The following is a 15,418-nucleotide window of genomic DNA, read 5'->3' as shown; positions in this document are numbered from 1 at the left end:
TTTGATGTAGGGGTGGTACCCCATAAGGAGGATCTAATGCATGAATTATAATATAGCTAGTTACTTTCCCATTGAATCTAATTTGAATTGCCATGATATATTACTAGGTATCACTCATACAAATGGAATTGTTAATCTCATTAGGGGAATTAGAGTGTGTTCTAATTCAACTTAATTAGAAGAGATTTTAATTGCGTTTTTTAAGATTATGTTGTTTTATTCATTACAAAATTAGAATGAACCAAGGAGTCCCACACAGAAGAGGTATATTGCAATTAAGAATAAAAGAGGAGTTAAATACAAGAAACATATAAAGAGGGGGATAAACAGGAAATAAAGAGACAATAAAACCCTAATTTGACTTGGGGTTAAAGTGGGTCAAATCTCTCTCTCTCTCTCTCTCTCTCTCTCTCTCTCTCTCTCTCTCTCTCTCTCTCTCTCTCTCTTCAATAATGTGGAAAGCATGTCTTGTGAGAGCTTCTTGATTATAGTTTTTATTTATTTTTTATTTTTTTTTTGGTGGATAGACTTAATTAGACGATGGGCACTAGTGCAGCTTTCAAAGGAGAACTGGTGAAGTTATGCTGAATATAAAGATCTTGTAATTCTCAAATTGTTCCCATTGTTTTGTAATTAAACATAGTTAGATATTGGTTTATGCATGCTTATTTTTGCGTGTGTTTCGGCATGCTTGGTAGTCTAACAATCCAACCTAAGTGGCCTTCTTTAGGCCCTTCTCATACATCATCTACTCTTAACTACAATATTAGAAATCTTCCTTATTTCAGTATGCAACTTTTCACAATAGGTTCTCCACTAAGTTAGCTTTTCAATTTCTAAGATTCCTCTTCTTTAGTGTGGCTGCATAAAATTTTTTGCTGACCAACTGATCTCCCCAATCTTCTCCAATATCTTCATAAAGTCAAAAAGTGTTCCAGTGGAGAATGTTCTCAACTTTTGTTGTTTAGTGTCCCACTTAAATGCCTAATTGGCAATCACTAGAGTCGTCATTGTTGTGTTATCATAGGGGCGACTGCACCATTATTACGTCTTATACTTGTTTGTTGTTTTTTAAACTAATGCAGTGTTGATGTCCATGCCATCTCCTTGAGATGAACTCGATGATACTTTGAGTTTTCCTCTTTAGATTTGTCTCCTTTATGACTTCAACTTTTTTACTTGCATAATGAATTTTTCAACCAACCTTGCTGGATTTGGGTCCCAATTGCACTTTTAGGTCTACTCATTGTGGCCATAGCAGTAGTGAAATAAGATGAACCACTAGTTGTGCCTCCATCTTGTGCCAAGGCATAGGTTCTAGCCAACGAAGCCTAGCATTGTTCTTTTTAACATCATGATTTGCACTAGAGAAATGTTGAAAAGGGGTATGGCTCTGAAACTTCTTTAAAGGGCACCTCTTCTATTATTTTTTCTTGCCCTTGTCCTTGTCCTTCCAAGGCTAGGATGTCATCTCTTCTAGCTTGTCCTCTTCGTTCTTATCCTTTTTCACTTTATACCTCTTTGGGTTCACATTTTTGCTATAGTTTTTAACCACACATTCCAAGAGTTCAAAAAGTGACTTTGGGAGCTTTTTAAAGAGGGACAAAACAAAGTTGGATGGTTGCAACTTGCACATTAATGTTGTGATAGTTACTTTGTGGTCCAAATTAAGGACTCTGAGCAGTTCAATATTACAAAACCTAGCATACTCCTTATGGGCTCTTTAGGATTTTGTCTAATTTCCATGAGTTTTACCAAGTTTTTCGTAGCCTTTGGTTGCTAATAAAATGATTGATAAACAAAACATTAAATTGTTTGAAGGAATATATTGAGAATATCTTCAAGCTAGAATACCAAGTTCGTGCAATTTTCTCTAAAGCCATGACAAATGCTTTACAAATAATGGTGTGTGGAATTTAAATGGAGAAATGTTAGCATTTTGAATGTCTCCTACTAAGGCTATCGTACTATCATAAGACTTGGGGAATTTTGAAACTAAGTAGACACTAGCTCCTTAATAATTTTAGTAAATGGTGATTTGCCCTAGAGGTAGTTAGAGTCAGCTTTTGGGATTTTTTTTCCCCCTGTTTATCTAACTTAAATGTTCTCTTCTTGGGTTTAGGCTCAACCATGGGCTCTTTCCATGACTGTTGCTTGATGTCACGGGCCAAACACTAAACACTTTGTGCAGGCTGTGCGACACTAGTTACTATATTTACAATAAATAGTGAATTTTAAAATGATTAGTGAACACCTATCCTATACACTAGAAAGGATCAAATTAATTCAAAAGTCATATTCCCTTTTTTGGCTAAGGCATTATCCTACTCAAAGAATAGAATCTACACTACTAATATACTCTTTAGATGATGATTACCCATCATCTAGTCTATATCATGACCTTTAGCAGCTAACCCCATACTCCTTATCCAATCAGTTACATACCTACTGGAACTTTCCTTCCACTTAAAGATCCTGTGGTCACAAACGTTGCTGCACATGTAAGCCATGAATCACCACTAGCATCTCCTTCCCTTTAGCAGTGTATTTTCACTCAACTTCACTAAACTTATGACTCGAAAGCAATAGGACACCCAACCTATAACAAAACTCTACTAAGGGTATAGTATGATGCATTTTTCTATACCTCGAAGGGCTTTATAACCACCAAATAAATATTAGGCAAAAACAATAAGCAAACATGTATATAAACACAAGTTATGTAGTAAACTATAAATTAAGTAGCATGCATAATTCATTAATGCGCACCTCGTAGGTGAAGTGTGTTTAGTAAGGGAAGCAAGTAGGCTAAAAATATTATAATAGATTGTGAATTTTACACTGATTAATGAACACTCATCCTCCCTTAAAAAGCCTCTACTTTGTTCTAACTTTGATATAGGAAAAATCAAACCAATTGAGTTTGACTAAGGAATTGTCATACTAACTTAAAGAATAAACTGTATATATATGCCACTATTTACATGATGGTTACCCTCCCATGCACAAAGAACTAACAATCACATGCAATCATAATCTATTGAACAAGTTTCACTTGTAACATTTGAGAAAATCGTTTTGATCCCAAATTTTCAATCACATAGTTTCAAAAACAATCATGAATGATTCATAGTTTCAAAAGTAATCATGAATGATTGACCGTAAAAAGCAATTATGAATGATTGGCTGAATCGTTGATAGAAATAATATCCAAATACCAAATCCACCCTCTATATGATCTTTGTGAAGTTAAAGAAGATCCCAAGAACCGACATTCTATTTTGAGACTATTAGGTAATAATTAACTGTATCTTGTGTTCTTGGAAATAATATTCCAAACTAGATAACCTCTCTTTTAGAAATTCACTATCCAAGAATAGGGAGTCTAGGAATGAGCTTACGCATTACTCTAATCTCGTTGATGGTTGTGGCAATTTGAGAGTGATGGTTATAAAATAAAATGAGAAGAGCGATGAAAGGTTATGCTATCAAAGAACCTTCTATAACTTAAATAACTAGGACTAAAATTCAGAGAGAAATAAAACATGTTAGCTAAGTTGAAAAAGAAAACATAAATTAAAGGGTTATGTTTACTTCATAAAGAAAGGAACACAATAATTATAAAAAAATAATAATAAAAAAGATTGCAGTATTTCATATATAATGAACTAATATAGGAAACTAATTCTCACTTAAGTCACAAAATTTTCAAAAACATTTCATATTTTTAAAATATTTTTTTTTGAGAAGGTAAAAATTTTATTAAAACAAAGAAACTAAAACAAAACTTACAAACTCAAACGAAAAATTTTAGAAATGAAACGAAAAAAAGCCAACACGAAAGAAAAACAACTGTAATAAAACACACCCAACAACATCATCCCACGAGAAATGACCAATCAAAGAAAAAACCCACCTAAAAAGCCGTCAAGTTAGCCTCCTAACTCAGTTAAAATGTAACGAAACTCTTCTCAGTCCAAATTCAAAAGAATGAGATAGGACCTCGACCACCGTAGAAGAAAAGAGAAACATCTATAGAAAACTTCGGCGGCTAATCAAGGAGGCACGCTCTCTAAAGATCGTTCTGCTTTTTTCTTTCTAGATCTCCCAACAAACCACACTTATAATGACTGCCCTGAGAGATTTTTCAGAAAATTTTTGAGAAAAGTTGAATTCCATATATCATAGAGTGGACTCAACTCAAACACGACATGACAAAATGCAATTGAAGCAAATAGTAAAAGGAAGACCACAAAATTTTATTAGATAATTTACATTTTCACCTTTCATCTTACATAGAACACATTTCGAGATCAAATTCCATCCTCTCCTTTGTAAATTTGAACAATGATATGTTATCTAATCTATATAACCTTTAGCAGCTAACCCCACAATCCAATCAGTGGCAGTACCCTACTGGAACTTTCCTTCCACTCAGAGACCTTGTGGTACCAAACAGCCAACTACAAAACCAGCCAACGCTCAAGTGAAATGGGATATATAGCCAATGGGAAAGCAAGCTAGGACGCTGCTACACCACTACTTGGCTAGACATATATAAAGACCAAATTAGGACAGTGGGGACTCTCTTCTCCAAGTTGTCTACACTGTCATCGTCATCATGCATGCTTGAGCCATGAACCATGACCATAACCCATCGCTTTCCTGCAGATATTGCTGTCATGCACAATAGGATGCAATAGGACAGTGGGGACTCTCTTCTCCTACACTCTCATCATCATCATGCATGCATGACCCATGAACCATGACCCATGACCCATGACTCATGACCCATGACCCATGACCCATGACCCATCGCTTTCCTGCAGATACTCCTGCATGCACAATAGAATTCAATAGAATACAATATGTGATAGCTCTATGTACAAAAGTTGGAAAAAAAATGCATGTGGTCGTGCTAATGGAATGGTCAGTGACTGGGTGGGGCTGGCTGTTGATGCGTATGGGTTGAGATGTGGGAAGGAACCTCACGGCACCTTTGGTGGTGGGATGCCATTCCCCTTTTTCTTCTCTTGTTTCCCTTCCAATTATTTAGGAAAAAGAGGTTTTGGGGGGGGGGGGGGGGGGGGGGGGGGGGGGGGGGTGGGGTGGGGTGGGGGGGTGGTGGTGGTGTACTCTCTTTACCCTTTCTTAAAAGATTTGACAAAAAAAATAGTAGAATCTCTTATAAAATTTTAAAAAATTTTAAAATTCTTATAAATAATTGTGTCACAACTTCTTGAAATGTGATAGTAATTGTTCAGTTAAGCTAGTCATCATAAAGAAAAAAAAAAAAGTTTCCCTAATTAAGATAAATCATGTATGATCCATTTAACAAAGTGAAGAATTATCTAATGAGGCGTAAGTCCAACATTGCAGGTAAGGTACTCTTATAAATTATAGAAGTTATCATAATTTTCCTCGGTACAACCTAAGGGAATTGAAGAGAATGAAGTCAAAGTTAGCCAAAGCCATCAAATTAAATGATTAATATAAATCAAAGCCAATTAGAATACTGGGAGGGATATGGTTCTCAAGTTAAAATTAATCTTTCTATTGACCATAAGATTTTAGGTCTACCAAAGTAAAATTGAGAAAACACATGGTACTTTTGACCTAACGGGAGTTATTCATGTGTATTTGTCATGTAAGAAAGAAATGTGTGGTACCTTTACGATATGTTTGGAACTTGAAAAATATTGGGAAAAGGAAAAGAAAATAAAAATGATTTCACTTTTTTCATATATAAAGGAAAGTGAGAAAGAAAATAAAAAATATACCAAATCAATATTTTTTTTTTAAATTTTACACATCTTTAACATTTGGTTTTTTCTTAATTTTTAATCATATGAGAACAATTTTTTATTTTAAAAAGTATTTGATATAGAGAGAAAATATAGAGGAAAAAGAATTTTCTTCTTATTTTCATTTTCTTTTCCTTTTCCAAATAAAATCCTTGATCCAAACAGACTATTAGTGATAGGATTTTTTTTTTCTTTTTCTCTCTTGCCATCCAACATGCATGCCAATAATTTAAGAGGGGTTTGTCTTTTTCTTTTTGGGTTGAAGTTTTTATCTTGAATTTTCTTAAATATGTTTTGAAATTATTTTTTAATATGTTATGCTTAAATATAGAACTTTGTAGACTACTAGCTAGCTAGTTGTATGACTCATATTTAGAGAATTATCTACTTGTATTCTAGGGTTGAAACCAAGACAATTGCGTATTGTCACTATGAACAAAGGCATACTACCGAATCACATAAATTCGCTGTTCGTTTTCTCTCATTTGATTTTTTTCAATTTTTTTTATATTTATTATGTAGTAACCCGAATCTAGAAAAATAAAATAAAATAAAATAAAATAAATAAAAGAAAAGATGATAAAAAGGAAGGAAAAGAAAGAAAATTTGGAGGGCAACACAGTAGGGCCTCGTTGATGAGTGCCCTATGCTCGTCGATGAGGAGATCTCGAGAGTAGGGAAAATTCAAGTTTCTAAACGATTCGTCGACGAACCCGATGTTCTCGTTGACGAGTGTCCTTCTTTAGTTCTTTGACGAACCTTTTAGACTCGTCGACGAACGCCAACCTATAAATAGGCCCTGGATCCCTTTTAGCATAAAATTCTCTCTACTCTCTGACTCACTCTCTAGGGCTATAGCTCCTTTCCCTTCTCTCCTTGATTCTGACTCGAATTCAGCCCGATTCGAAGATCGAAAACCACCACAAGGTTCGTGGGGCGATTCTCTTCAAGTTAATCAGAGCAGAATCGTGATTTGGAGTTCTTGGGTACTACCCCAAAACTAGGGTAAGAGAGTTATTTTCTAGATTTATTAATTCTTTAATAGTATGGACTTGAAAATGTTAGGATATTAGAAATTCTAGGGCTAAAATTGATTAGGATAGGATTTTTGGAATACAGGGTCTCGTTTTTCGTTCGGTAAGAAAGAATTTTGAAGAACCAGGTATGGAGAAATAAATTATACTAGGATTTATTTTAATTTGAACTGGTTACCTTTGAGTATAAAAAGTTGTATATTTATAGTATGATTTTCTAAACGGTTTAGGCAATTGAAAATAAAGGTTTTGATTATAATAAATATTTGGGAAAAAACTATGTGGCATGAAAATAATCCTTTATAATTAACTGGTTGTGAATACTGTTGGTTGAGAATACTGTCTGCTTGTGAATGCTGTTCAATTGAGAATACTGTTTGCTTATGGAAATTGTTCAGTTGTGAAAACTACTTGTTTGTGGATATTGCTTGATTGAGAATACTCTCTGGTTGTGGATTCTATCTGGTAGTAAATACTGTCTGGTGGTGAATAATGTTGTAAATGCAATTGATGTATAATGTGGTTCATGTAGATTGCGAAATAGCGTTGGTAGTGGTATGAGAGGGTCGTTATATTGTACCTGATATAAATTACCATATAACGTTGACAGTGGCATGAGGAGGTTGTTATATGATCATTTATATTAAGGGGGTAAAACGTTGACAATGGAATGAGGAGTTTGTTTTACCAATTTACTATGAACAGGGTTGTGTGTGTGGAATGGTAACCTGTGTGGTTGTGAATCCTGTGTGGAGATGGATCCTGTGTGGGTGTGAATGAAGTGTGCGGTATCTTGTGTGGATGTGTTGTGGTTATGTGTATACATGAATCTCTGTGGAATGATTAATATTGTATGTGTGTGAAGTAAATTGCATGAATATTTATGATAAAGTAAAACTCTCCGCTTGAAGGCTTACTAAGTAAGGTGAGTGGCTTGATTAATATTAATTGTAGTCACACCCAGATTAAAGGGTAAAGTTATAAATGGTATTAGAGTAAATGGGCGTTTCATGTATGAACGTGTAACTCCCCAATCCTCAGGAACTTTCTCTATAAATATTGGTTACGTTTGTATGACTACAGTTTGTATGCGCCTTACCAGTTGTTGTTGATTAGTTAATGAATATATTTTGTATCTACTAAAAACCCTTATGCCACACACTGTTATAGTTTACTTCTTCCTTACTGAGAGGTGTCTCAGCCCAGCGTATATTATCTTTTTCAGGTCCTCAAGTGATCGAACTTAGAAAGCTCTTGGGGTTGGGTTTAGAATTTTGGTAATATTGAGTGGTTAAAATAACATTTTATGCTTTAGAATTTCTGGTTATGTAATATATGTGAATGGATACTTCCTTTTGGGTTGTATATAGTACTCTGGTATTTTATTAGGAGTATGTTTAATTATTTTCCGTTGCATGAATGGTATCAGAGACGCGCGTGAATTGTCTCATCACACCCCGGGCCCCACATGGCGGGTTTAAGGTGTGACATATTATGTGTGTTTGCGCGCGCATAACTTTAGGACAACCGACATAATTTCACAACTGTTTAGAAGAAGTTTAGCTAGCAATTTAACTCACAAATTACTTGCTTTTTTATAAGTAAAGTATAACTAATGCTAGATTATAAATATGCTACAACATATATTTCATCCACTTTATATTTTCTTGGATTGGAATGTGAAATCTTAATTAATAATTTTGGTTATGTTATTATATGATTTTTCATCTATTTTTTTTAAATGACAAGAATAATAATCACGTGAATATTGCTACATGAGATGATTCGATACTTAAGTTCATCCACATAATAGATTTAGGTTTTTAATTCATCTTACAATTTAATCAAACGATAAATTGACGAGTATAAATTTTGAGTTTTAGATTTAAATTTTATTAAATTTTAAAAAAATTAATATAATTTTATATCAATTATTTATCCAATTTCTCTTAAATTAAATTAATAATTAAAAATTCATGCTCTCAAAAATAAAAATTCGAAATGGAAATGAAAACATGTGCTTTGCACAATCGGCTGGCTACACGCACAGAGTTATTTTACAATCGGATTTCGCGAACGAGCAACTCTGGAGGACATCGAATCAATTTCAACTTAAAACAAATTATCTAGTACGTCATCTTGAACGGCCGGTAGATCTTCAGGTCAAGCACGACGCCGGCGACGGACCCCGCACCGGCGACGATGGAGATCACAAGACAAGCAAGGCTCAGCATCTGAAGGCAGATCCACCGGTTGCTCCACCGGGGAATCTTCTTCTGCGCAATGTACATCTCGACCGGAAAGTAAACGGTGAGCGGCCAAAACCCGAAGGCCCCAAGAATGCCGACGACGTCGTTGAAGAAGGGGAGCAGCATGGAGATGACGGTGGTGGCGACGACGAAGGCGGATCGCCAGAAAAGCCTGAAGAGGCTGAGGCTGTAGGCGTAGCCGGACAGGGGAACTGGGATTCGGAGCTCCATTTTGGTGAGGGGGAAGTCGGAGCGGGCAGCCCATTTCTCGACGAAGGCGAAGAGGGGCTGGCAGTAGACCTGGTAGGCGCCGACGAGGTGGACGACGATGGCGGCGTTGGCGATGTCGACCAGCCAGAAGGGCTCGTAGAAGCCGAAGCCGGTGAGGAGGTTGCCCGGCGCATGATCGCCGAAGGCGGCGTAGCCCATGCAGCCGCACAGCATGTAGAAGGTGGTCGTCACCGCTATGCTTAGCAGAGCTGCCTTCTTCATTGTCTTGGCTTCCGACGGTGGGGATTTGATTGTGTCCTGTTTCATTTTGAACTCTCATATTTAGGCTATTTCAAGGTCTTTTAGTATTTTTTCTAACCTTTTCCATAATAGAAGGTTTTGAGTTCGTTCAATATCGACACTTTAACTTATGAAGATAGAACCGTAGAGTTTGTCACGTCTTATCATGATTTGACTGAGGAATCTTTTTGAAACTAGTTTAGATTGTAATTCTAAATAGTTAAAGAAAAATGTTGAGAGATTTCATGAAAATTGAAGTTGGAACTTTAAGAATCAAACTTTTATAATTAGAATTTCTAAGGATTTAAGCGTAAGTCAATAGTGAGACCTTAGGGATTTGCGGTATAATTTACACTAGAGTTTATTTGTTTTCAATTGTATCAGTTTGATTCTTGAAATTTAATTTATATTCTGACTCAAGTCCATGCTCGAGAATATGATTAAAGGTGCATGAAAACTTTACGAATCAAATTTTTTCTATTTATCGCAACAAAAAAGTGATCAGGATTCGAGTCTTACGGGTTACAATTTTCCATTAATTTGAGATAATACCTTATTATCTAAGTGGAAAAGAGTAGAGAGATAGACTCATTATCCTGATGGATTATTCAAATATCCAAAGGGTCTCAAACATCATCATTTAAAAAAAAAATACTACAGAATTTCTTAACACTTGTTCAAAATTCTTTAAAATAAGCTTGTTTTACTTGATTAAGAATCACATTAGTACTATTTAGTAAAGTGCAATTCAATCAAACTTCATGAATTTGTAGTGCAATTTACCCATAAATAAATAAATAAATAAATAAGTATGAAATCATACATATACATATATATATATACCTGAATTTCAATGAGAATGATTGAATAAGAGTAGGCAAAAGCAATGTTTCCCAGGGCTTGGAAGCTTCTCCATATCTTCCGTGTTGGGGTCACTGTCTCAACGCTTATCCCAGTGAAACTCCCCTTGAAACTTCCATTACCTTTTCACAATCCACATACACATAAACTCATCACTTCTCATTAATTAATGGTAAATGGAAATCATCTCTCTCATAGCCATTCTCTTGTACGCAGCAGATCTGAAATATGATGCATGCTTTACGTATGTATGCATTATATATATATATATATGTATGTATGTATGTATGTATGTATGTATGTATATATGTATGTATGTATGAGTGTATGTATGTATGTATGTATGTATGTACCTGCAACTTTAGCTATGCCGAGGCCGAGGCCGATGGAAGAGTAGGTGAAAGACATGACAGCAGCGAGGATGGAGAGCCACCATATGCGATCGAAGTCAGGGATTTGGGAGAGCACAATCTCAGAAATGCCAAACATGATCATGTATGGGTTGCTGGAAGTGTGGCATGGCTTCTTTCTCCCTCCCTCGTGGAAGCAATTTGACCTCTTAATTGCCCTATGTATTCATCACCACATCCATTACATGACGTGCACAAATTAATTGTTTGACAAAAAATGGAAGCCTATATAGACAGTCATCAACATATAGGGCACAAAGTTTCCATGGCATGGAAGGTAAGTGCCATTTGTAATTTGGAAAATATTGAAAAAAAATAAAATTAATTAGGACTTTTTCATGTTTGGTTATTAAAAAAAGTGAGAAAAGAAAATAGAAAAATATCAAATCAAGGAACATAATTTTAATTTTACACGTCATTAACAATTGATTTTTCTTAATTTTTAATCATGTTAGAATAGTTTTTTTTTTTTTTAAAAATTTTAAATGGGATTTGGTATAAAGAGAAAATATAGTGGAAAATGAATTTTCTTTTTATTTTCCATTTCTTTCCTTTTCGTAAGCAAAACCTTTGATCCAAATTGACCATGAGTGACTTCTTAATAGTAAAAGTTTGATACTTTTTGATTAGATATTTCATATTTGAATTGTGGGTGTTGGGTTATCCTACATCGGTTGTGGAAGGGGCTGGTGGTCAGTTATTAAGTGTGAGGGAAAGCCTCGCCCCTTGGGCTAGTTTTTGGGATTGAGAAGACCCAAGACCACCTAATACTGGTATTAGAGCCAGGTTCACCAATATTCTCCCTAATGTGCCTTGCCGGGGGAGATCCCGATGGTTGCCTTGCTGGGAGAGACCCGGATGTGTGAGGGGGAGATTGTTGGGTTATCCCACATCGGTTATGGAAGGGGCTGGTGGTCAGTTATTAAGTGTGAGAGAAAAACCTCACTCCTTGAGCTAACTTTTGGAATTGAGAAGGTCCAAGACCACCTAACAGTGGGTAAGTGGAAAAGGAATAATATTGGATGGGAAATGGGTTAGGCTTGGTGCGTAAGTCTTTAATGGACGAAAATAAGAAAAAAGATTTCACCCCATCACGGGTCTGAGGGGAAGAATCATATACGTGCTCTCTATTTACTTTTCCAAGTATTAAATGACAATTTTATGTTCTGATTTTTTATTTTACACTCAAATGAAAAATAGAGAGGAAGGGAGAGAACACAAATTCGTTATTTTATTTAAAATTAAAAGGGTAAAATTGTCATTCTCTGTACATGACTAAATAAGTATAGATCGAATAGTGCCAACCACATTTTTTAAAGTACTTATTAATAACACCGTACTTTGCATATAAATGTACATAAAATATATGTTAATATGTATCTTGTAGATAAACAAAAGTGAACATTTTAATTATATATTGCGTAAATATTTAAATAATTAAACATAAAATGTAAATATAGAAAATACAATGATGAGTTGGTAGTTGAGCTACCATTTGACTTTGATTTAACTAAGAAACACTAATTACAACATAAATCTTTAAAAAAAAAAAGATAACCTATTGTTTCACTAGGTGATCATGAACTGACATGACAAGCTAACTGAGCATGGACCTCACAAGGGTTGCATGGATTCTGCTTGCCATGTCAGCCCTAATCATCATGGGCCAATGGCGACTCAACAAAAGAACTAAAAGAAAAGTATATAATAAGAAGAACTTACATAATGCTAATAGAAGCCGCAATTGTGTAACCAATGGCGACTCCAAAAATACCCAAATACTGAATGAACCCACATAGCTTCACCTTAGCTCCTCCTGCACATTAATTAACATACGTTTAGAATATTATTAAAATTTTAATATTTCTTTGAAAAATAGATTAATATTCATGCGTGCATATTAGGTGTTTGGAACTTAGAAAATCTAAAACTCCTGTTTGGAACTTTTTTATATGATTTTAAGAAATCATTTACATTTGAATTTTCTTAATTTTTAATCATTTCAAAATAAATTTTCATTTTTAGTAGTATTTGACATAAAGGAAAAATATAGTGAAGAATGGGTTTTTTTCTTATTTTCCTTTCATTTCATTTTTTTAAATAAAATCCTTGATCCAAACATGCCCTAAGAAAAAAATAAAAAAAAAAAAATATAAAGAAAATCACTTTTCATGTTTGACTATCAAGAAAAGCAAGAAAAAGAATAATACATATATTAAATCAATAAACAAAACTATGATTTCATATACTATTTATATATATATATATTTTAAAATAATTATATTAAAATGATTTTTTTCTCTATATTTGATATAACGTAAAAATATAATAGAAAATAATTTTCTTCTTATTGACTCATTGAGCCCTTCATATTGTAAATAAGAAAGGAATATTACCGAGATTGGAACTGACGGCGTCCATGTAAGTGTAGTTGCGCTTGCCGGAGATGGGGTCGCCGGAGCGGTAGCAGTCGGTGAGGAGGGAGGAGGTGTAGTAGACGACGAAGGAGAAGAGGAACATGACGGTGGGGCCGGCGATCCAGCCGAGCTGAGCTATGGCCCATGCCAGCGACAGCACCCCTGACCCTATCACTGCCGTCACTATGTGTGCGCTTGCCGTCCATACACTCCCTGCTCCCCCGTATACATTATATTAAAATATACGCGTAAATTAAAATAAATTTTTCTTGTTGTGTAAATTAAGGCAAATTTTTTTTTTTTCCAACGAATCAATTCATTTTAAAAGCTAAAAATTCGTTGTTAAAGTTCAATAGGCATATACATACGTACCTGTACGTTTGGGGCGGCCATCGTCGTCGAAGCATTTGGAGGCGGAACGAGGAAGGGCGACGTCGATGGAGAGATTAAGGGCGGCTCGGGGAAGGTGGTGGTGGTAATTGTTGGTGGCGGCGGCGGAGGAGGAGGAGCCAGCGCAGCTACTATTCTGATTATCACCCATCTATGCGTATATTTATATTGTGGCATTCATCAGTATGACGACAACAGATAATAGAAACCCACCAAGTTGAGCTCTACTCCACAGAATTGATCAGAAATGAATGTATGTCTGTAGTTGTAAAAGATAACGGAGCTAGCTTTTAAATCAAAGCATGCCAATTAATAGCTTGTGGGCATGTTGGTTGTGTGTCTTACTTGTCTCCACACCTAACCCCAACTAGAGAGAGAGAGAGAGAGAGAGGTGAGCAGAGAGGAATGAGAGGGGAGACAGTATATATAGGGACTATGGAGTTTCTTGGCTGCAAAATAAAATAAAATAACTCATTACATATGCACATATCTCATGTGTGTGTGTGTAGCTCGTAAAGGGTAGTTCAAGTGGTAAAATCCATGTTTTTCTGCTTAAATGGGCAGTGTTTGAGATTTCAGAGTTACAAGTTCCATTTTAAATAATGCCTTATATTTAAGTAAAGAACTTCGGATATATATATATCGTGATGAGCTTTAAATCACCCTTCACATATGCCTTTTTTTTTAATGATTCAGGATTCAGCCACCATCGTGCCACTTGAGATACAATACTGCTGCACCAAACTCGGGAAGGTAAAAACCGCTTGCTCATTGACGGACCTCCGGTAATTTAGTGGGGTAACTTTTTAAGGAGGACTTCAACTTGCGACCTTCACATATGTTATATATGGGTTTTTCTTTCTTTATTTTATATATATAATTGTGTGTGTGTATATATACATATATCCATGACCCACACAAATTGCATGCATGTTTTTCTTTTTTTCATGAATTTCAAAGCCCCCCATCAAAACACAATAGTGGAACACCCACATATTGTTGACTGTTGAGTCAACTCTCTCTCTCTCTCTCTCTCTCTCTCTCTCTCTCTCTCTCTCACACACACACACACACACACACACACACACACACGCACGCACATCTATCTACTATCTTATGGTTATTCTATGGGAACCATGCATATTACGTAGACCTAAGCTAGGTGGACCTAAAAGGCTAAAACCCATTGTGATCATGAATCCAACTATCCGGCCAAGAACCAAGTCATGAGGCAAGCCATGAAATTATTACTAGCTAGGGTTTATGTATGCATGCCTTTTAATTATTTAGTTCCTTTACATATGGTAATTTACCAAACAAATTCCTAATTGTCTTTATGTTTGTGAGTTTAGTTTTCAGATTTTAGATAATTTAAACTTACAATATTTAGATAAAATTATTACTAATTACTCTCTCTATTTCTTGTCTCGTGAAAAATTATTAGGTTAAGCTGTTTAAATGTCACATTTTAGACGACAAATCATATTCTTGCATTTTGAATGACTCTGACCTTACGTTTAGGAATATGGGTAATGAGATCACTTGAATTTGGAGTTACAAAATGCAATATAAATTTTATAAGTAAAACACTATGTATTACTTGAACGATTTTAGGAAAGTTAAATTAAACAGTAGTTAATTTCTGATTTTAAATCATTCAAAATCTTAGATTGTGATTGGTTGTCTAAAATGTGATATAGTTAGACTGTGTAACCTAATAATTTCTCATGTTTGAGAGCTTGT

At 35.1% G+C, this 15,418-nt stretch overlaps 1 protein-coding gene across 1 annotated transcript; it reads right to left on the bottom strand.

The window, feature by feature from the left end:
* Positions 1-8,842: 8,842 nt before the first annotated feature.
* LOC131160458 (amino acid permease 4-like) lies at positions 8,843-14,072 on the bottom strand. Its single transcript, XM_058116159.1, has 6 exons — positions 13,658-14,072; positions 13,265-13,498; positions 12,591-12,684; positions 10,812-11,026; positions 10,441-10,580; positions 8,843-9,615 (listed from the first exon to the last, which is right to left on the bottom strand). Exons 1-6 carry the CDS (start codon positions 13,824-13,826, stop codon positions 8,965-8,967), a joined length of 1,503 nt encoding a protein of 500 aa, XP_057972142.1. The 5' UTR covers positions 13,827-14,072; the 3' UTR covers positions 8,843-8,964.
* Positions 14,073-15,418: the final 1,346 nt, after the last annotated feature.

Source organism: Malania oleifera, chromosome 7 (assembly GCF_029873635.1).
Source record: "Malania oleifera isolate guangnan ecotype guangnan chromosome 7, ASM2987363v1, whole genome shotgun sequence".
NCBI classification, from domain to species: Eukaryota; Viridiplantae; Streptophyta; class Magnoliopsida; order Santalales; family Ximeniaceae; genus Malania; species Malania oleifera.
The sequence above is the reverse complement of the archived record's forward strand: the minus strand, read 5'-3'. Positions and strand labels throughout refer to the sequence as shown.